At 41.7% G+C, this 22,522-nt stretch overlaps 1 protein-coding gene across 2 annotated transcripts in view; it reads right to left on the bottom strand.

The window, feature by feature from the left end:
- LOC111975649 (E3 ubiquitin-protein ligase SH3RF1-like) overlaps positions 1-10,659 on the bottom strand; it is a 74,765-nt gene extending 64,106 nt beyond the window's left edge. For both annotated transcript variants that reach the window (XM_024004119.2, XM_024004120.2), the window contains exons 1-2: positions 10,367-10,659; positions 8,730-9,247 (exon numbers count right to left, since the gene is read on the bottom strand). In XM_024004119.2, the coding sequence (XP_023859887.1) occupies positions 8,730-9,104 (375 nt within the window). In that variant the 5' untranslated portion in view covers positions 9,105-9,247; positions 10,367-10,659. The remainder of the gene's footprint in view (positions 1-8,729; positions 9,248-10,366) is intronic.
- Between the last annotated feature and the right edge of the window lie 11,863 nt (positions 10,660-22,522).

Genomic DNA, 22,522 nt, shown 5'->3' with positions numbered 1-22,522 from the left:
GTCTTACACAGGATCAACATTCACAGATAACAGAACACACACACTGAATTGTGACAGATTACAGTCTATGAATTCCACACGGTTGTTGTTGTAATGCAAATAAATATAAGAAGCTTCACGCCTTACATTACACTATACCATGGCACTGTTGAATACTCAATTCTGATTGGCTAGAAGGACATGCTAGAGAGTGCATTATTCCCCTATAATGAGCGGTTTAATTCATGGCTATGAAGTTCATTCTTACATGTTCTATGTTTTAGCTGGAATTGAAATCATTGGCATTGTTGAATTCGATTTTCATAATAGCAAGTTACTGTATGAGGACTGATGGTTTGGTTAGCTAAGCTAGCAAGTCTGTTTGGTTACCAAGGCAACTACAGTAGCTTTTTAGTAAACTTGATAGCTACTTCAGTGGATGACGAACACATTTCTATCAGCAAATATAGCCTTGGTATAAGCGGTATAATCAACTCAGGGCTCTATGCATTCTCTGGAAAATAGTGCAACTCCATGGAAGGTTAGTGCCACACCGCTAACGACGTGGAACACACCTASCACGTCATGCATTATTTTCCATAGTACGCAAAGCCCCTCGTTGATTATCCGTTACATACCTGATGAAAGTAAAGATGGCTGCCTCGCCCCCTCATGAATATGAGAGTCAGTCTGTCAGGACAGGAGGCAGATGGTGCAGGTGACTCTGCCCTGAGGGCAACAGCTGCTAAGGCTGGTTGCCTGTGTCTGCCTGGTTGCCTACCTCTCTGCCTGATTAATTCCGGATGATTCCCTTCTGCCGGATGCCTTTGATTCCTGCCTTCCTGATTCCTTTCTGCCTCCCGGGCTTATCGACACACTGCTAAAGCCTTAATGTACAGCCACCTCATATCAGAGCATAACCCAAAGTTCAAACAGCTTGTAAACTTCATAACAAAGACGCAGAACACACACACAGGAACAACACAAAAGCAGTGTGGACGAGACCAGACAGGCCCAGTGTTTAGAAGGAAAACAGAAACCTGCGACTCCCTGTGGCATTCCATACACACACACCCTCAGATGTCTGAACACACACAGCTTTTCAGGTCGGTCTGAACACACACAGCTTCTAAGGTTTGTCTGGGGAGGCAGATAAAAAGATCAGACACACATTAACACAAACACACCGTTCTGTCTGTGGAGATAGACTCAAATGGAGAAAAGAACATGAGATTTAATTCACCTTACGTGTCTGAGGTGAAAACATTCTCAAAATCCCAAACCCACACACCCCCCTCACCAAGGGACCGATACTGCCTTATAAAGGAGGTAGTAACCATAGCTACACCTTAATCTTATGATTAAGTCTTTTGATCCGCTCCCCTGGAATTATGTCAACCCCAGAGCGGGACATAGTGATTCCCATAGCATAACCAGCATGGGCAACACGTACACACACATAATGCCGTGACAACGCGCATACAAACACACCACTCACAGTACAGCCAAAGTCTAGGCTAAGTGTTTGCTCATGCCAGAATGTGAGCAGTGCTGTCTCACTAGACTGGTATTGATTGGCCAATCTCATTAACCTTTTCAGGCTACAGCCAGAAGGAAAGGGAGATAGGCACAGGCTCCAGCTAGATATGAGACAGGGAGATCAGATGGAGAGGGAGAAGCAGAGAGAAATAAAGGGAGAGGCAGAAGAAGCCACTTAGCAGAAAGGATGGGCCCCTTGGAGACATGAAAGAAGAGATGGTGAGGGTTTCACAAAGACAGACATTAGGTGGATGATCAAAACCTCAGACAATCATACACTTAGCTCCCAGCTCCCTCTGGACCTCCATGGGAAACTCACAGGAGAGAATAGGGTTAGGGTCAGGATAGGGTAAGATAATGTGTGAAAGAACGATAAGGGGGTAAATCCATTTCAATTAAATCACTTTTTGACAGCATCCCTTTTGATTTGAACGAAACCTTCAATACATACTTGCCCATGGAAGGTGGTCAAAAAATGACTTTTTGGACCTGAATGCCAAAACATTCAGGAGATAGAGCTGCTCAAAGTTGACCCATTTTGCATATCATACCATGAGACAACCATCTTCATCACTGGAAAAAACAAACGTTTGAGTTTGATATCATTTAAAAGCTAGATGTTTTTTGTTGCCATTTTTAAATCTAACATCAATTATCTAAAAATGCGTAAACTCCTTTTTTCATATTGACATATGATTGAGAGGGGTTTGGTTAAATGCAGAAGACATTTCTGTTGAATGCATTCAGTTGTGCAACTGATTAGGTATCCCCATTCCCTGTTGTAGTTTAGGCTTGACAGTATAATTTAAAACTGATATTCCCATTCAAGTCAACATTTTCTGATGTGTGGACCTCCAACCATCTTTGTCATACTATTTGAAAGTTGATGTTTCTATTTTATTCCCATTTTACTACATTTATCAGCCAAAACATGCAACCCACCCTGTACTCAAGAGCATGTTGTGTCTCAACCGATGGTGGGCACAATAAAAACACTTCAGATTATGTAAAATAGGGTCTAAGCTACAACATGCACTACCAGTCAAAGTTTTAGAACACCTACTCATTCAAGGGTTTTTCTTTATTTTGACTATTTTCTACATTGTAGAATAATAGTTTAGACATCAAAACTATGAAATAACACATGGAATCATGTAGTAAACAAAAGTGTTAAACAAATCTAAATATATTTAATTTGTGATTCTTCAAATAGCCACCCTTTGCCTTGACAGCTTTGCACACTCTTGGCATTCTCTCAACCAGCTTCATGAGGTAGTCACCTGGAATGCGTTTCAATTAACAGCCTTGTTAAGTGAATTTGTGGAATTTCTTTCCTTCTTAATGCATTTGAGCCAATTAGTTGTGTTGTGTTAAGGTAGGAGGGGTATACAGAACATAGCCCTATTTGGTAAAAGATCAAGTCCATATTATGGCAAGAACAGCTCAAATAAGCAAAGAGAAATGACAGTCCATCATTACTTTAAGACATGAAGGTCAGTCAATACAGAACATTTCAAGAACTGAAAGTTTCTTCAAGTGCAGTCGCAAAAACCATCAAGCGCTATGATGAAACTGGCTCTCATGAGGACCGCTACAGGAATGGAAGACCCAGAGTTCYCCAAATGTGTATTCCTMACCGTAAAGCATGGAGGTGGTGTTACGGTGTGGGGGTGCTTTGCTAGTGACACTGATTTATTTAGAATTTAAGGCAGTTAACTTGCATGGCTACCACAGCATTCTGCAGCGATATGCCATGCCATCTGGTTTGGGCATAGTGGGACTATTATTTGTTTTTCAACAGGACAATAACCCAAAACACACCCCCAGGCTGTGTAAGAAGGGGAGAGATGGAGTGCTGCATCAGAAGACTTGGCCTCCACAATCTCCCGACCTCAACCAAATTGAGATGGTTTGGGATGAGTCAGACCGCAGAGTAAAGGAAAACCATCAAACAAGTGCTCAGCATGTGAGAACTCCTTCCAAGACTGTTGGAAAAGCATTCCAGGTGAAGCTGGTTGAGAGAATGCCAAGTATGTGCAAAGCTGTCATCAAGGCAAAGGGTGGCATTTGAAGAATCTCAAATACAAAAATATATTTAGATTTGTTTAATACTTTTTTGGTTACTCCATGATTCCATATGTGCTATTTCATAGTGTTGATGTTGTCACTATTATTCTACAACGTAGAAAATAGTACAAATAAAGAAAAACCTTGAATGTGAAGGTATTATAAAACTTTTAACTGGTAATGTAAATGAACATGAAAAAAAATCTGAATGTACAGATTTTTTGATAAAATAGTAATTTACTATTTAATATTAATTGTTGTTTTTTTCCCTCAGAAATGATTAAATAGCTTGAGAACCCTGTTTGTAAGCTTTTAAATGATATCAACCTCAACCGTTTATTCTTATGGTATGGTGGTGTATGAAAAAATGGGTCAATTATGAGCACCTTTATCTCTAGAATGTTTTGGCACTTCTACAATAGGCAAATATGTATAGAAATTCAAATATGTACATTCAAATCAAAAGCGGTGCTGTCAAAAAAGTGAATTTAACAGATGTACCCATGGAAGGAGAGAAAGGTATAGGGCCGGTTCAATCGTTCCCAGTGGAGAGCAGTAAGTAAGCATTTGCCAGTGTGTGGGCAGAGTGAGGGTGTAATGAGGGGGTTCCATCACACATGCCGAGGTCAGCCAGACAGCCAGCAGGAAACGCCGCCAACAACGTCGTCATCAAAGAGGGCCAACAGCGCGACTCATCGGCCTCAGACGCAGGGAGGAGCACTGGAATTTAATGAGACACTTTTACACCAGGACATAGCAGTAAACAACATTCCTCCTGTCTATAAAAAAAACKAACTCCAAAGACTGGAGGAAGAAAACAAGTACAAAACAAAGATGGAAAAAAACTACTTTACACAGAAATGCTAAGCTATTTCTAACAGGGAACAGGAAATTGGACTTGGAGCTACATCCAATAGGCAGCAGCTAAATTAATGAGTTTTCATTTTGCTCCCTGTTCGGTTTGAAGTGATTTCATGGAGATATGCGGATCAGAAATAGAGAAGAGAAAATAAAGAAATAGACAGAGGGGGAGTTGTACTAAGGCCTCATTACTACAGAGGAAACAACGGCCTTACCACCCCCCCCCCCGAGCTTCAGTTAAAAAGGATACTGCTGCAGCTCTCCACTCAACACACACGACAGGAGGTCCAGCTCACGACCTCACGCAGCCCTTCCCCGGTGTCATTAATCAACATTTGCCATTGAGCAGGTTGTCAAATAACCTCCTCTACAGATGTACGTGCTAGGTTTCACACAAGGCTAATGTCCCATCAAAAGTGTACCTGTGACAATGACACCAGCTGTAGAACAATTCCAGATCTTTTATTGAGAGAGCCATGTTCCAATTGCACTTATTAATTCTACTAGTCTGTTGTCAGTTTGAAGAAACCTGGTCAATCGTCCACACATAACAATATATTGCTGACAAAAGGACTAATCACCACATAGCCTAAGCAAATCAGTTTTAAAACTAGCCTAACCTTTATGTTGAATCATTTCTAAGACTAAAATGTAAATGAAAGCCATCCAGGGGAACCACTCTCTCTCCCCATCATGTGCTTTCTCTGTGTTAATGAGCATGTTCTTTTCATCCGTCTCTGCTTGTTGCGACCCCACACCGCCACGACCTCTGAACCCTGACCCACACTTACAATGGATTTTGTCCACATCACATGATAAAGACTTCTATTTCATCTAAACTACGGTTGTTCTAGTATGAATCAACATAAAACCAGGAGGACAAAATATCCCAGTAATCTGAGAGACAGAGCTAACCTCCAGTCACACAGCTTTTCACTGAGGCTGCCTGCCCTGCTCCTTTATTCCACCTCATCAAAGACACGCTAGGGCCACGGTGTCACACAACTGTGACTTCTGTTACACTGTGACAAGGCAGGGCCAGTGGAGGGAGGGACCCTATTCCATAGCATTCTTTCCTAAACTTCTGTCTGCCACTAGCAGCATCCCTACCCCCCAAACACACACCTCTCCCTGAGACGCTCCTGACGCCTGTGTCAGTCAGATCAGAGGAAAGCAGAAACAAAACCCTGTTGTGCATCTGTCTGCCAGGCTCCCCCCCCCCATCCATTCTTTGGTCCAGATAAGAATTGGAGGGAGAGACAGGATTGGACAGGAGAACCGATCTGAAGGGGCCAGTTCAAAGACTGAGGGACACATAACAACAACAGAAGGCGAGACTGAGGACAATAGGAGAGATTGAGCAAGGGAGTTTGTGTGGTGTGGTAGATGACTGAGTCCAATAGGAAGAGAGCCAAGCAGGGGCAGCGAGGCAAAGGGTCCCCAAGGTCCAGCACTCCTGGACGCACTGTGCGGGCAGGCAGGGAGGGATCAGACCGGGCTAGTACCCAGCCAGCCAACGCTTTGATCTTGGCCTTTCATGGTTTGACATATTCCACCTGCATTACCCTCCCATTCATCTCTCTCTCTGTATGGTAAGATGCCCTGGTAGGGACTGCAGAAGACTTCACAAGGACACAACATGCTATAGCAGGGATATGCTGGAAAATTACGCTGAATGTGCTTTGAAGACATTTGGCGTACACTCACAAAAACAGTGGTTTTGAATGTCACCCAGCGTGTATTGGTGTGGTGTGTGCGCGCTCTAGGCAGGGGCTTAAGGCGTCCGCATGCTTCCAAGACCAAACCATTCAGAAGAGTTTGTGCATATACTATGACAACATTGTGACATTTTGTTAGTTTTGGACTTCGTGAGGGTTTTTAGGGATGTTGGAGCGAAAAATGTCTTGAGGCAAGCCAAAGTTCGTAGCTGAAGTCTACGCCCCTTCCTTGGTGATTGGTCAACAGTAGGGATTCTTTAGTCATGTCTTTGTTGTCATTCAACGAGAGACTACTCGTTTTCATGCAMATTTTTTTATTGAGGAATACTGCACCAAACATGTTAGTTAGATGTAAAATTCCACGACCTAAGATCTCCTCTGCTAAAACGTCAAAATTATTGACAGATTCAAACTATTTTGAGGAAATGTATACTGGCCACGGCATCTCAAAATGGACAAACAGTACTATTGCCGCTAATTTCTCATACGAAGGTCTTTCATGCGAGCACGCTCATTCGGTTCACCTAGCCGATTTTGGATAGCTGCCAGCTGAACTGAAGCATGCTGACGCCTTTAGACTAATAGCTCAGGGCATTGAGAGTTTCATCTCCTTACTGAGGGGATCATATAACAGAATGAGAATAAAAACCTCAAAAGGACCAAATAATGGAGCAGTAACAAGTGTGACCAGCTCTTATCTCCAACAAACAGGCTTTTCTGAATAGAGGGAAATTCCAACGCACCCAAACCCCTTTGAAATGAGCAGACTTCTGATGTACTGCTACAGTAAATGAGGTTCAACCAGCATTAGGGAGTTTCTCCAACAGAAAACGGGATCTCTGTACCTGCATAGTTAAAATGGATACARTAACACAGTATTCCACTGACTCTACATACAACCTGGACATCTTTCCATCTACCCAGCTCCTTCCTTGAGGTTCTTGAATGAGGGACAATACACCAAACAACTTGTTGTCAAGACCTAAATACTGAATGACGCCAGCCCATATAACACCTAAACATTATTGCATGTAACGGACAATCTAATCGTATGTTGTATCACTGGTAGGCTATTTAATAAGAGAGAATGCCATGCAAGTAAGCATTGTACTTAACATTTTTCCTAGATTATTCAATTTAAAAAGAACGCTTGTTTTTGTTTGCGGGTGAGAACGAGCAGACGACATGCTATTGAGAGAGCAAAAATCTAAACAAGCACTGCCTTGAGCGGCAGGTAGCCTAGCGGTTTGGTCAGTAACCGAARGGTTGCTGGTACAAATCCCCAAGCAGATTAAGTGAGAAATCTGACGATGTGCCCCTGAGCAAGGTACTTAACCCTAATTGCACCTCAAGTATCAAAGTTAGGACCGAGAGACTGAAAAACAGCTTCTATCTCAAGACCATCCGACTGCTAAACAGCCATCACTAGCACATTAGGGGCAGCTGCCTATAGACATAGATTAGGAATCACTGGCCACTTTTAGAAATGGATCACTAGCCACTGTAAAAATGTTCCGTCCTACAGCTGGCTAGCTAACTATGATAATAGCTAATGTGGGCCAACGATTAGAGCCAGTAACACAACATGCTCCTACACTGAACAACAATATAAATGCAACATGTAAAGTGTTGGTTCCATGTTTCATGATCTGAAATAAATGATCGCAGAAATGTTTCATACGAACAAAAAGCTTATTTCTCTAAAACGTTGTGCACAAATTTGTTTACATCCCTGTTAGTGAGCATTTCCCTTTTGCCAAGATAATCCATCCACCTGACAGGTGTAGCATGTAAAGAAGCTGATTAAACAGCATGATCATTACACAGATCCACCTTTTGCTGGGGACAATAAAAGGCCACTAAAATGTGCAGTTTTGTCTCACAACACAATGCCACAGAAGTCTCAAATTGGGGGAGCGTGCAATTGGCATGCTGACTGCAGGAATGTCCACAGGAGCTGTTGCCAGAGAATTTAATGTTAATTTCTCTACAATAAGCCGCTGCCAACGTCKTTTTAGAGAATTTGGCAGTACGTTCAACTGGCCTCAACTGCAGACCACATGTATGGCATTGCATGGGTGAGCAGTTTTCTGATGTCAACATTGTGAAAAGAGTGCCCCATGGTGGCGGTGGGGTTATGGTTTTGGGCAGGCATAAGCTACAGTCACGCAGACACAATTGCATTTTATCGATGGCAATTTGAATGCATTGAGATACTGTGACGAGATCCTGAGGCCCATTGTTGTGCCATTCATCTGCCGCCATCACCTCATGTTTCAGGATGATCATTTTTAAGGTATCTGTCTGTAACCAACAGATGCATATTTGTATTCCCAGTCATGTGAAATCCATACATTGAGGCCTAATGAATTTGATTGACTGGTTTCCTTATATGAACTCAGTAAAATCTTTGCAATTGTAGCTTGTTGCATTTATATTTTTGTTCAGTATATTTAATCCCTGCAGATTTGCTTTGTTTTGTTTCCGAACTGGCTCGAACCATGGGAAACCACAAACGTGCTCATTCATCCATATTTAACGACCCCCTGAAAGCAGACTACTTACCCTCACTGGGGTGGTCTTAGCCTGGGCTCTCTGGGGCTGTGCTCCTGGAACTCCTGGGTCTCTGGGCCCGTTGCCCTGCACCCTGACGCCAGCTGTGCCATTGGCGCAGACTCCAGCTACGGGGCCCACCCGGCGGGGCCTCTGTTTGATGCCGTCCAGCAGCCGCACCAGGAGGATGTTACTGGGCAGCTCGTCCACAGCACACTCCACCAGCGTGCGGCACTCTGGGCAGCGCAGCTCTCCCCGGGAGCCCAGAATGCCCTGGAGGCAGCGCCTGCAAAAGGTATGCTGGCAAGGGAGGACCTTGGCTGTGGCATCCAGCCGCTCCAAACACACTGGGCACTCCAGCAAGTCCAACAGCACCGACTCGTCCATTCTTTGTCTCCACCTCTGAGATTTGCTTCTACTTCAGTGGGAAGAGCATGGTGGTGGTATTGGTGGGGGTTGTGTATAGGAAACCGTGTCCGTGCTGTCACGTCACTCCCATGCCGCAGCTATGGCCATAGCGCCTGCATCAGCTGTAATATGGGGGTAAATTAGTTTGCTGTCATCCACATATAAAAATATTAATTGGCAATAGTTTGAGTCCTGCATATAAAACAAGCTATTGCGCTATTTACTGCTACTATAAAATGTGGAATGTAACAAAGTTCAAGACCCTTACATTCCAAAGTTCTCTGTCATCCTGCCAGTCACACCCAAAGGTAAAAAGGAACATAGCATGCCAGGCTGCACGTCCTATTCTACAATATTACCGATATGCTCTCTCTCATTGTCCCATTTATACCTGTCAATCGTAACTGATCAAATCGTTTTGCAAATAGAGCATTTCCCATCTGATCAAATCTTTTTGCAAATAGAGCATTTGCTATTTGTTGACTGCAGACGCAAAATAATCCCAAATTAATATTTCATATATTCAATTCCCTACGGACTCAAATCACAAATGTAGCCTATTATTAGATTAAAGAGCATTATAGAAACCCTGGMGAGAGATGTTGACACATTCAAGCAGTGGGATTACATGCACTACAACCGCGTTAAACTCAAAACCAGTGTGTGCATTTCTCACTGTGTCCAGAACGAACGGAGAGGATCTCCGTGACAATTTCATAAGAAAGGGCTTTGATCCTCATAATCCCCGACTGTAGTAAATTGGATACATTTGGAAGAAATATAACTAACTAGTATTGCTAAACAATACGACCACTTCGTAGAACGCAAGATTTGGGAGCAGAGCTCTGAAAGAGGCTACATGCCGAATAGTAAATCTTTCGCAGAAAAAAACATTCTACAAATCTGAAAAACATCCAGTGGTCTTGCGTAACTTTGCTACAATGTCCCAGTATGAAAAACAATTAGACACATTACAGCCACAACTAATGTCGGTCATAAGAAAAAAGTTATGTCCTGCATGATTATGTTGATAACCGAGATTAGCTTGTTGGCTAACTAGCTAGCTTGTTGATGAACAGTGTGTCAAAAGTTCGCTGTGAGTAACGTTACTAGTTATTAGTGTGTAAGCAAATGTAACTGACTCAACAATTAAAATGCCATTGAATGACATACCATTAGTTTGTATATTATATGTTTGATGTTAGAAAACAATCGTCCTTGAAAACACAAATCTTAGCTACCTCAAAGACGGGCCTCCTCTTCCACCCCTCCTTTCCTTTCCGAATAATTTCTCTCTCCGACTTGGATAGCGAACAAGCAAGGAATGAGCGACTTTGGAAAGAGCCTATTTGGCGTGTAATATAGTTTTCACAGTTTATTCTGCTTCACAGAGAAAATAATCTTTACACGCTATTGTATTCTGCACTTTCCGAAATAGCCCGAGAGACCATGTAAACTGGTAAATTCACGTTTTGGGAAAGACCGACGGAGAAACGAACTCCAGCTGCGGTATCAGAACGCCATGATGAACTAGATTGATTCTATGGAACACGCCCAAGATACTTCAACGAGGCGGGAGGGCGTGATGATATGTGTCAACCATAGGTTGGTGTCAACTCAACAGTCAACGTGTAAACATTTCACGCACACTCAAAATATGTTTTACTACTCCCTGGGTTAGTATTTTTACATTCATAAAATAATTTAACGAAATAAATGTTGTTGATAATTTATCTGGATTACTGTCAAGTAGTAGGCTACTGTATTTGAAACCACTAGCCCAGACATTCCCAAACTTTTTGAGTTCGGGGACGCCTTTTGTAATAGCAAATTCATCAGGGACCCCCTCAAAATCAGAACACAACTCCAACTTTAGTGTGCGATAAAAATAGCATACAAGGAGTTTACTATGACTTCTGCATTGGATGGCCGGACTAACCAGGTCTCTGGCCCTGGGAAAGAACATTTTAAAGGCCCCCCTCTTCGCATTGGAGAGAAAATGTTGCAGTTTTAAAGCTAATTCCTTGCAACTCTACACATTTTGCCATGGGGCAGAGAGACATTTTTGCAGTTTTAAAGCTTTATGCAACTCTACACATTTCCCATGGGGCAGAGAGACAATTTTGCAGATTGAAAAGGAAAGGGGAAACCTAGTCAGTTGTACAACTGAATGCATTCAACTGAAATGTGTCTTCCGCATTTAACCCAACCCCTCTGAGCTTAAATTATGTTCAAAACAAAATATTTAGGGAATACAAGAAGTAATTAGTTGATCCCAGTGAGCCTCCCAGGCCCTGTTGTACATCTAAGGGTATATTGTAGATCAATAATATTACATTGTATTGTATTGCACCCTCCAATCCACAGACCCCTTTGCCACATTTGTCTAATCTGTTGTTGCTAACAATATTTATATATTTTTTGTAAATGTAAAAAATAAATAAAAATTGAAATGTATAAAAAATAATAACACAAAAACAATTCAGATCTGGCCGCAGAATATTTTTGCAGTACTTCTGCAGACCCCTATTTTCGGAAACCACTGCTCTAGCGCAAACCCTTCCTTGTAATAATGTTAGGTTGTTATTAACGCCCGCAGCAATAATAAGCCCTAAAAGCCTACGGTAGAAGTAGTGAAACCTTACCATGGAAGAGAATCATGTATTTTAGGAACAACAAAAAAAGACCAACATCTCACAAAAACAGTATATTTTTGCTTCGCTCTCAAAACATCCACTAAATCCACTGTATTTTGTTTTATGTACCTTCAATATTTTTTTCCACATGACTGCTCAAAGGTTAGATTTGTGTCAGCTTGCAGAAAGTATGTGCACATAGTGCAAGTGTGACGCAAGAATGATATCATGGCATTTTGGTTCTTTATCTTTATCTACCATCCTCCATTCCATCACCACGACCCTGCCCTCCATTCCATCACCACGACCCTGCCCTCCATTTTATCACCACGACCCTGTCCTCCATTCCATCACCACGACCCTGTCCTCCATTCCATCACCACGACCCTGTCCTCCATTCCAAGTTCACAAAATCAACAACCCCTAACTTAAAGCTTCTGCTAGATGCATGTATTTATAAAAGTATCTATATTTTACTATATTATTGTGAAGTAAAGGGATCAATTACTACTCTTGGTTTCTGTTCTCCGTAGCGTCACTGGTGAACTTATATATAAATGTCCCATGTGATATTATAAGGATGTGCAGGAGGCTGCCATAGAGAAATATGCGAAGCATTCTGAGCACACAGACACTGGATAGACCTCTTTCCCACACTACCCCACTCCTCTTCCACTGAATACAGAAGCAACACTTCATTTACACTCTATTTGTCTGTATGTAAACAGCATCTCTCCAGTGTTGTCTCTAGCAACAGTGTGTGTGTATTTTGTGTGTGGTGTTGTGTGTGTGTTGTGTGTGTGTGTGTTGTGTGTGTGTGTGTGTGTGTGTGTGTGTGGTGGTGTGTGTGTGGTGTGTGTGTGTGTGGTGTGGTGTGTGTGTGGTGGTGTGTTGTGTGTGTGTGAGAGAAAGAGAAGAGATTGACCCTTCAGAGGGTGTTGCTCTATTACTAGAATTTATCAGGGCTGGCCATTTCCCCCATTAGTACAATAACCTGAGCAGCATCACGAAAGGGAGAGAGGCAGAAGAAAACAAAAAAAGTGTGATTTATATTGATCTGACTTGTTGAGGAAGCATCTGACGAGGGGACGAGAGGAAGACAGGGAGAAGGAAAGAAGAGCAATAAAAGCAAAAGATTATATGGAGTTCCTCTTCTATTCACTAGTGATCACATAGGAGCTGGCAGGAATCTCAGGTCATATTCATCACCGTGGAGCAGAGGCAGTGCTCCACCCCCTGGGTAGTGAAAGCTAGGACATAACCCTGCCTCCTTCCGCCATAATCCCCCCTGTCCCGCCCTCCACTCATATTTTACCTCCATCCGTTGATGTACTGAGCCTCTGGATGTAATATTTGCAGCAGAAGAAAGCAGCATGAGTGATTCACAGAATGAGAGTAATGGCCACTACAATGACCCAATCTAAACAAAAGAAACGAGTCACAGCCCTGTTATTGGTAATAAACAAGACTGATACACACACACACACACACACACACACACACCACACACACACACACACACACACACACACACACACACACACACACACACACACACACACACACACACACACACACACACACACACACACACACACACACACACACACACACATCCCCCCTCACCTCACACACACACTCTAAATTGCAAGTTATACACACACACGATGGAGGTGACAGCTGTGTTATTGCCTAGAAGCAGGAGAGAGGAAAGAGAAGCGAGACAGGACAAGACATATGCTCCATTTTCCCCTGGAGGGAGAAAACCTGACAGCCATGATAAAGCATTCAACAATCAGCCTCATGTACAGTAAACGGTAAACTAGTTCTGGAGACAAATATGGACACAAAACATTTATAAATGTATAAATGTACATATAAATGTATATCGTATAGTGATTAAGGAATGTATTATTCATCATTAGTGGTGAAAAATAAAAACATTTCAAAGCATTGTGGCAGAGTAGCAATCACATTACACATTATGACATAAATAATCAACTTTTGCAAGAGAACTACACACAATATTTTTTTTAATGAATGAGTAGCTGAGTCATTCATTTGGGGAAATGTTCTTTGTCTGAGAAGAACATTTATCAAACTCTATCTTTAATTCAATAGTGCACTTATTTATTCAGCCACAACACAGAGGTAATTTCCTAGAGAAATTGCAATTGCACATTGCACTAATACTGCCACCCAGCAACTGATTGACAAGACTTCATAAAATAATTGCCACATAGGTCTGTATAGATTAATTGAAACTAGAGCAAAGGTTAATTAAAATGTAGCACAAAAATTAATTGAACATCTGTTGGGTTTAACTCAAAATATCCAATATTAATCTTTTGAGAAAAGGCCACTTTTAAAGAGTTCTCCACGTGTATTCCCCTGATAAAACATTCTAACTTAATACTACATCCTGGGGCAAAAACATTCAAATTAGATTTGGGACCAGAGCTGAATGTCAATGAATGCTGAATGTGTGTGTGAACATGTACAGTGTTGTGAAAAAGTATTTGCCCCCTATCTAATTTTCTCTCCTTTGCATATTTTTGATACTGAATCTTCAACCAAAACCTAATATTAGATAAAGGGAACCTGAGTGAACAAATAACACAAGTTACCTACTTATTTAATTTATTTCATAAACTAAGTCATGCAACACCCAATGCCCCTGTGTGAAAAAGTAATTGCCCCCTTACACCTAATAACTGGTTGTGCCACCTTTAGCTGCAATGACTCCAACCAAACACTTCCTGTAGTTGTTGATCAGTCTCTCACGTCGCTGTGGAGGAATTTTGGCTCACTCCTCCATGCAAAACTGCTTTAATTCAGTGGCATTTGTGGGTTTTCAAGCATGAACTGCTCGTTTCAAGTCCTGCCACACACAACATTTCAATTGAGATTAGGTCTGGACTTTGACTAAGCCATTCCAAAACATCAAATTTGTTGCTTTTTAGTAATTTTCATGTAGACTTGAATGTGTGTTTTGGATCATTGTCTTGCTGCATGACCCAGCTGCGCTTCAGCTTCAGCTCACAGACGGATGGCCTGACATTATCCTGTAGAATTCTCTGATACAGAGCAGAAGTCATGGTTACTTCTATTAAGGCAAGTCGCAGCAAAGCATCCCCAAACCATCACACTCCCACCACCATACTTGACCGTTGGTATAAGGTTCTTACTGTGGAATGCAGAGTTTTGTTTTCGCCAGGCATAATGGGACCCATGTCATGCAAAAAGTTATACTTTTGACTCATCTGTCCATAGGACATTCTTCCAAGAGTCTTGATGACCATCCAGGTGCTTTTTGGCAAGCTTGAGTCAACTTTGTGAACGAGATGGGTCCCATTATGTCTGGCAAAAACCAAACACTGCATTCCAGTGGGGGAAAATCAGAAAGGGGGCAAATACTTTTCACGGCACTGTATGTGTGTCAGTGTAGTAGCTTATCCTCTGAAAGCCAAGTAATTCAACCAAGAAATCAATTAACTTCACCCCAGTGATACTGTCAATTATGGGATAGGAGAATATTGTCACAATCGTCTTGAGGTGAAAGAGTGGACCAAGGCGCAGCGTGATATAGATACATCTTCTCTTTTTAATGAAGAAACAAACACGAACACTAATACAAACTAAACAACAACAAAAAACGACCGTGACGCTATAAACGAAAGTGCATACACAAGCTACTAACGTCAAACATAGACAATTACCCACAACCTGTCTAATGCCTATGGCTGCCTTAAATATGGCTCCCAATCAGAGACAACGATAGACAGCTGTCTCTGATTGAGAACCACTCAGGCAACCATAGACATACCTAGACACCTACACTGAACACAACCCCATAAACTCTACCAAAACCCCCTAGACACTACAAACACCCTCGACTAGACAAAAACACACAAACATCCCCCATGTCACACCCTGACCTAACTAAAATAATAAAGAAAACAAAGATAACTAAGGCCAGGGTGTGAAAAATATGGGACAGAAACCTACTAATGATATCCATTTGATGTCTTTTTGCTCTCATAAATCTAAGAAATTAGGGTTGTGGTAGTACCAACAAAATAACTGACCACTGTAATAGTGGAATTTGTAGACAGTAGAATTCCCTCTAATATGGAGATCGAGTTTGCTCTAATAGTAGAAATTGTAGTGTAGTTAGTGGAGCTGTTGAGGCCCGGGACAGGACTCCAGTCCGGTTATCATCAGGGCTTTAGAGCCCCTCTTTCATGCCTCTGACTTCTGTAATTCTGTGAAATCAGACATTAATAATTCACAGGTTTATTGACATAAGAGCTGGGGGTAAAATTACAGCAGGTGTTGGCTGGACTTCAAGCAATACAAATTCTGCATTTGAAGGCTGTACACGACAGACATGCACAGAATAGATATGAATTCAATTCTAGACATAAAACGAACAAATTAATATTGCAGAATCCTAGACATACACAAAACAGTCTGTAAGCTGAATATACATTTGTTTAGATAAAGAGATATCAAGGTGGGTGTGAATGTGGATGGAATTCTTTTCAGAAAATCAGACACACACACTTATCAAATAGACACTGCAGAATGATAAGCGTTGATATTCCCATCATGTATGCGCCACAATAAACCCTGAAATTACCTCCTTCAGCAATCCACCCTTCTGCAATTATCCAATAATTTGTTGGTATATTTGGCAAATTAACAGGCACAGACATTTATTTGCCACTTCAGCTTGTGGAATGTGATACACTTGGGAAGATACAACGACCACCTAATGCAATTCAGATAGCAGACTTGAAATGAAATTCGTAAATTAGAAATTGAATGACAAACAAATAAACATAACAGCATATATATTGAATGTGCTGGTTGAAACACTAATCTATAGCAACTTCACACTACTGGGACTGGAATAAAGCAATTTTAGAGGAGTAGTGGGGAGGGAAGACCATGCACATTCTAGCTCTGTGATACACAGATAACTCACATCATTATAGGGTGTAGAACATGAGCTAGGAAGAGGGCTTTAAATCCACTGTATAGAATAGACGAGGCATCCTTATTTTTAAAGGACTATAAAGGGGCTAGTATCATCTCAAAAGCACGTAGAAACATAAACTATGGGGAGTGACTGAGGCAGCATAATGTATATTGTCTCCTTAATTTCCATCATTTACTTCATGTCTTTCCGAGACACTAACCACATCCCACAACCATCTAATTTAATTTCCCTGTGAAACATAACTGTCGCATATTGTTATTTCAAATAAAATGTTATTTGTCACATACGCTGAATACAAACTACCTAGTTAGCTAATAAAAGTTTAAAATAGTTTTCCTATTCATATCTGGATCCCAGGACGCAGTTAGCGTTAATGCTGGGACCGCTGATATATGTCCCGGGATCCTTGCTCAAACAAGGTGGTACTACAGCTAGGCAGCTAGCCTAGCTGTTAGCTATCAAACTAGGCAACCTAGTCTACTATTGCCGGATACCAAGCACGCTAAGCAGTTAGCCCTTGTGGCTAGGACCGCACTTCTATTTGTCTCGGTTTTAGGACTACCGATTTCAAGAGTTTTCTACTGCCGGTGTCTCTCATTTCACAGAGTGAATAGTGGGCTCGTCCTACTATTAGCACTATCATGCCTCTGAAAAAAGATGAGGATCACATCTCTGCTGGGCAGGTACGTGAACCCTTGGAGAAGCAGAAAGTTTTCTACAAGGAAATGATACACCAGCAAGAAARTAACTTTAAAAGCTTCATACAAATGATCATGGAGTCTACCAACAAACGGCTGGACGACCTGATTAAACAAGTACAAGACATTAAAACAAACCTTCAGTTCGCACAGAAGGATTTTATTTTATTTTTCACCTTTATTTAACCAGGTAGGCCAGTTGAGAACAATTTCTCAATAACAACTGCGACCTGGCCAAGATAAAGCAAAGCAGTGCGACACAAACAACACAGAGTAAACAAACGTACAGTCAATAACACAATATAAAAAAAGTATATATATACACACAGTGTGTGCAAATGGCGTGAGGTGGTAAGGCAATAAATAGGCCATAGTGGCGAAGTAATTACAATTACTGGATGTGGATGTATTGAAGACCACACAGGATACACTTCCCAGAAACTGTTCCTCTACGCAGAATGAAATCTCCACAGTCAGGGAGTGTCACGTTCGTCATAACGATGAGACCAAGGCGCAGCGTGATTTGAATACATACTTCTTTAATAAACGACTAAACAAACCGAACGTGCCGCTATTTAAACCGAGTGTTGACATGCAACTACACATAGACAACTACCCACAAATACAGGTGGGAAAMGGCAACCTAAGTATGGTTCTCAATCAGAGACAACGATAGACAGCTGCCTCTGATTGAAAACCACACCCGGCCAAACACACAGAAATACAAATCATAGAAAAAGGAACATAGAATGCCCACCCAAATCACACCCTGACCAAACCAAAATAGAGACATAAAAAGCTCTCTACGGTCAGGGCGTGACAGGGAGGGCCTCCAGAACATGTCTGTGAAGGCTGATTACCTGGATGGACAATCSAGGAGAAATAATCTTGTAATAGATGGTATCCAGGAGAGCCAAAGTGAGACATGGGCTGAATCAGAGGACAAAGTTCGAAAGCTGTTTTCTGAGGAGCTACAATTGGATCAACAGGTTGAGCTGGAATGTGCTCTCCGGTCTGGGAAACCAGGGGGCGTGGTGGTGCCAATGGTGGTGCCAATGGTGGTGCCAATGGAACCAGACCCAGGCCAATTGTAGTGAAATTTCTCAGGTTCAAGGATAAGCTTGCAGTTCTTGAACCAGCCAAACGCCTTAAAGGGTCCTTCGTCTTCATCAATGAGGATTTCTCAGATGCAGTCCGTCAAAGAAGAAAGGAACTAATACCAGCTATAAAGGCTGCAAGAAAACGAGGTGACATAGCATATCTAAGGTATGACAAACTGATTTGTTCACCCTCCCTCCCAAGGAGTTAGAACATTGTTCTAAAGCTGAATCAGTGGCACTAGGTTGCAGTGATCATAACTTGGTTGCACTCACTAGGAAAACTAAAATATCAAAGGCTGGCCCGAAGGTAATCTACCCAAGGTCCTACAGAGGGTTCAATCAGGACTCATTTGTGGATGAGATTAAGAATGTGCAATGGTTAGAGGTGTGTAGTAAGGACGATCCTGAAATGGCAATAAGTTTCTTTTTGAAATAATTTATGAGTATAGCTGATAAGCATACCCCTTTAAGGAAATGCACTGTGAGGTCAAACGGTGCCCCATGGATTGATGATGAGCTGAGAAATGTAATGATTCAACGTTATGATGCCAAAAAAGTAGCAGATAAATCTGGCACTCTGTTTGGTAAGCAAAGTTTTTGTAAATTAAGAAATCTTGTGACCAAGCTAAACAAGGGAAAGAAGAAGGGATTATATCAGCACAAAATTGATGAAGTAAAGGGTGATGGGAAAAAACTGTGGAGAACGTTGAACACTATTATGGGTAGGAATTCGAACGTCTGCCTCTTTTGCTGAATCAGAGGGTATATTTATTACAAAACCACATGACATCGCAAACTACTTTAATGAATATTTTCCAGTCAAAGTTGACAAATTGAGGAATGCTATGATTCCAACTGATGGCTCCATGTCATATAACCTTATAAAAGATTGTATCATGAAGGAGAGGCAATGCATGTTTGAATTTCATCAAGGAGAAAGGGTAGAGGTAGAAAGGTAGAAAGGACACTGTTGTCTCTTTCGGATGACAAGTCACCTGGTACAGATAATCTTGACGCCAAATTGCTTAGAGTTACAGCTAACTAAATATCTACCCCAATCGCTCATATTTTTAATAAGTGCTTGATGTATGAGGTGTGCCCAGAAGTCTGGAAAGAGTCAAAGGTTATTCCACTACCCAAGGATAAAACATCTGCATTCACTGGTCCTAATAGTCGTCTTGCTAGCTGCCTGTGTTAAGTCAATTATTGGAAAAAATTGTATCTGTACAGATCAAGGATTATTTCTCATGTAATGGTCTGAAAACGGATTTCTAGCATGCATACAAAGAAGGGCATTCTACGAGTACGGCCTTAGCACAAATGACAGATGATTGGTTAATAGTTGGAACTTAGTTGGTGCAGTGTTGCTAGATTTCAGTGCTGCTTTTGATCATGAACTGTGTCACGTCCTGACCTTAGTTCCTTTTTTATGTCTCTATTTTAGTTTGGTCAGGGTGTGAGTTGGGGTGGGCAGTCTATGTTCTTTTTCTATGTTGTTGTGTTTGGCCTGGTGTGGTTCCCAATCAGAGGCAGCTGTCTATCGTTGTCTCTGATTGGGAGCCATACTTAGGTAGCCTGTTTTCCTACTATGATTTGTGGGTAGTTGTTTTCTGTCTTTGTATTAGTTGTTCTTTTCTGTCTTTGTTTGTTTATTTTGTGGTTTAGTGTTCAGTGCATTTTAATAAAATGACGAACACTTACCACGCTGCACATTGGTCCGATCCTTCCTACTCCTCCTCAGACGAAGAGGAGATCCGTTACAAAATGTTACTAGGTAAACTCAAATGTTATGGTTTTAAGTCTGCAGCTCTATCCTGGATGGAAAGCGATCTATCCAGAAGGAGGCAAAAATAGTTGTTTAATGTTAGATTTTCAAACAGTGAAGATATACACTGTGGTGTGCCTCAAGGAAGTTGCCTAGGCCCACTTCTCTACTCTATCTTTACTAATGATTATCTTCAGTAATGAACAAAGCAAGAGTGGTCATGTATGCTGATGAGTCCACAATGTATAGCTCAGCATCAGAATGTAATGAGCTAACAGATGTACTAAGCAGTGAACTAAGAATGGTGTCTGAGTGGGTTGATATGAACAAATTGGTGTTGAACATTTCTAAAACGAAATGTATTGTATTTGGTTCAAGATATATGCTTGCTGATGATCCCCAATTGAATTTGTCGATGAAGAGAACGCATGTAGAGCAAGTAAAAAAACTAAAAAAAAACTACTAGGTGTCATGTTGGACGCAGCTTTATCATGGTCAGAACACAAAGATAATATTGTTATTAAGATGCTGTTACAAGAAAATGTTGAGATTATGTAACATCTAGCACACTGAATCAGGTGATTCAATCCCTGGTCCTATCACACTTAGAGTACTGTCCAGTTATATGGTCATCTGCAGGAAAGAAAGATATAATAAAAGAACATCTAATGCGATAGACTATATGACTGGACAGGAAATAGAAAGCATCAACTGAATGTTAAATGTGTTTCCTGTCAGGTATTTTAATTGTCTGTATTGTCTACTTGTTGAATGTTTGTGAAGTCTTGATTTGTGGTTGTTAGTAATGTCTTGTTAATTGGTGTTGGACCCCAGGAAGATTAGATAGTGTTACGGCGTTAGATAATGGGGATCCTAATAAAAKACAAAATAATCCTTACAAGCCCTAAACCAACAATGCAGTTTTAAGAAAATAAAGTTAAGAAAATATTTACTAAATAAACAAAAGTTTTTAAAAAATCCAATAAAATAACAATGAGGCTATATACAGGGGCGACTGGTACCGAGTCAATGTGCGGGGGTAAAGGTTAGTCAAGGTAACTTGTACATGTAGGTAGAGATGAAGTGACTATACATAGATAATAAACAGCGTGAAGCAGCAGTGTTAAAAAAAAAAATTGTCCGGGTGGTCATTTGATTAATTGTTTAGCAGTCTTATGGCTTGGTGGTAGAAGCTGTTAAGGAGCCTTTTGGACTTAGACTTGCTTCTCCGGTACCGTGTGCCGTGCTGTTGCAGAGAGAACAGTCTATGACTTGGGTGACTGGAGACTTAGAATTTTTTTTGACCTTCCTCTAACACCGCCTAGTATATAGGACCTGGATGTCAGGTAGCTTGGGCGGTACGCACTACCCTCTGTAGCGCCTTACTGTTGGAGGCCGAGCAGTTGCCATACCAGGTGGTGATGCAACCGGTCAGGATGCTCTCGATGGTGCAGCTGTAAAACTTTTTCAGGATCTGGGGACCCATGCCAACTCTTTTCAGTCTCCTGGGGGGGAAAAGGCATTTTCGTGCCCTCTTCACTTTCTTGGTGTTTGGACCATGATAGTTTGCTGGTGATGTGGACACTTTAAACTCTCGACGCGCTCCACTACAGCCCCGTCGATGTGAATTTGGGTCATTACTGTAGTCCTCGATCATCTCCTTTGTCTTGCTCATGTTGAGGGAGAGGTTGTTGTCCTGGCACCACAATGCCACATCTCTGACCTCCATATAGGCTGTCTCATCGTTGTCGTGATCAGGCGTTGTGTCATCMRCAAACTTAATGGTGTTGGAGTCGTGCTTGGCCACGCAGTCGTAAGTGAACAGGGAGTACAGGAGGGGACTAAGCACGCACCAGAGGGGCCCCCGTGTTGAGGATCTGCGTGGCAGATGTGTTGTTGCCTACCCTTACCACCTGGGGGGCGGCCCRTCAGGAAGTCCAGGATCCAGTTGCAGAGGGAGGTGTTTAGTCCCAGGCTCCTTAGCTTAGTGATGAGCTTTGTGGGCACTATGGTGTTGAACGCTGAGCTGTAGTTAATGAACAGCATTCTCACATAGGTGTTCCTTTTGTCCAGGTTGCGAAAGGGCAGTGTGGAGTGCGATTGAGATTGCATCATCTGTGGATCTGTTGAGGCGGTATGCATATTGGAGCTGGTCTAGGGTTTCTGGAATGATGGTATTGATGTGAGCCATGA

This window comes from Salvelinus sp. IW2-2015, linkage group LG16, assembly GCF_002910315.2.
Source record: "Salvelinus sp. IW2-2015 linkage group LG16, ASM291031v2, whole genome shotgun sequence".
NCBI classification, from domain to species: Eukaryota; Metazoa; Chordata; class Actinopteri; order Salmoniformes; family Salmonidae; genus Salvelinus; species Salvelinus sp. IW2-2015.
This window is presented reverse-complemented; position numbering and strand designations above follow the sequence as displayed.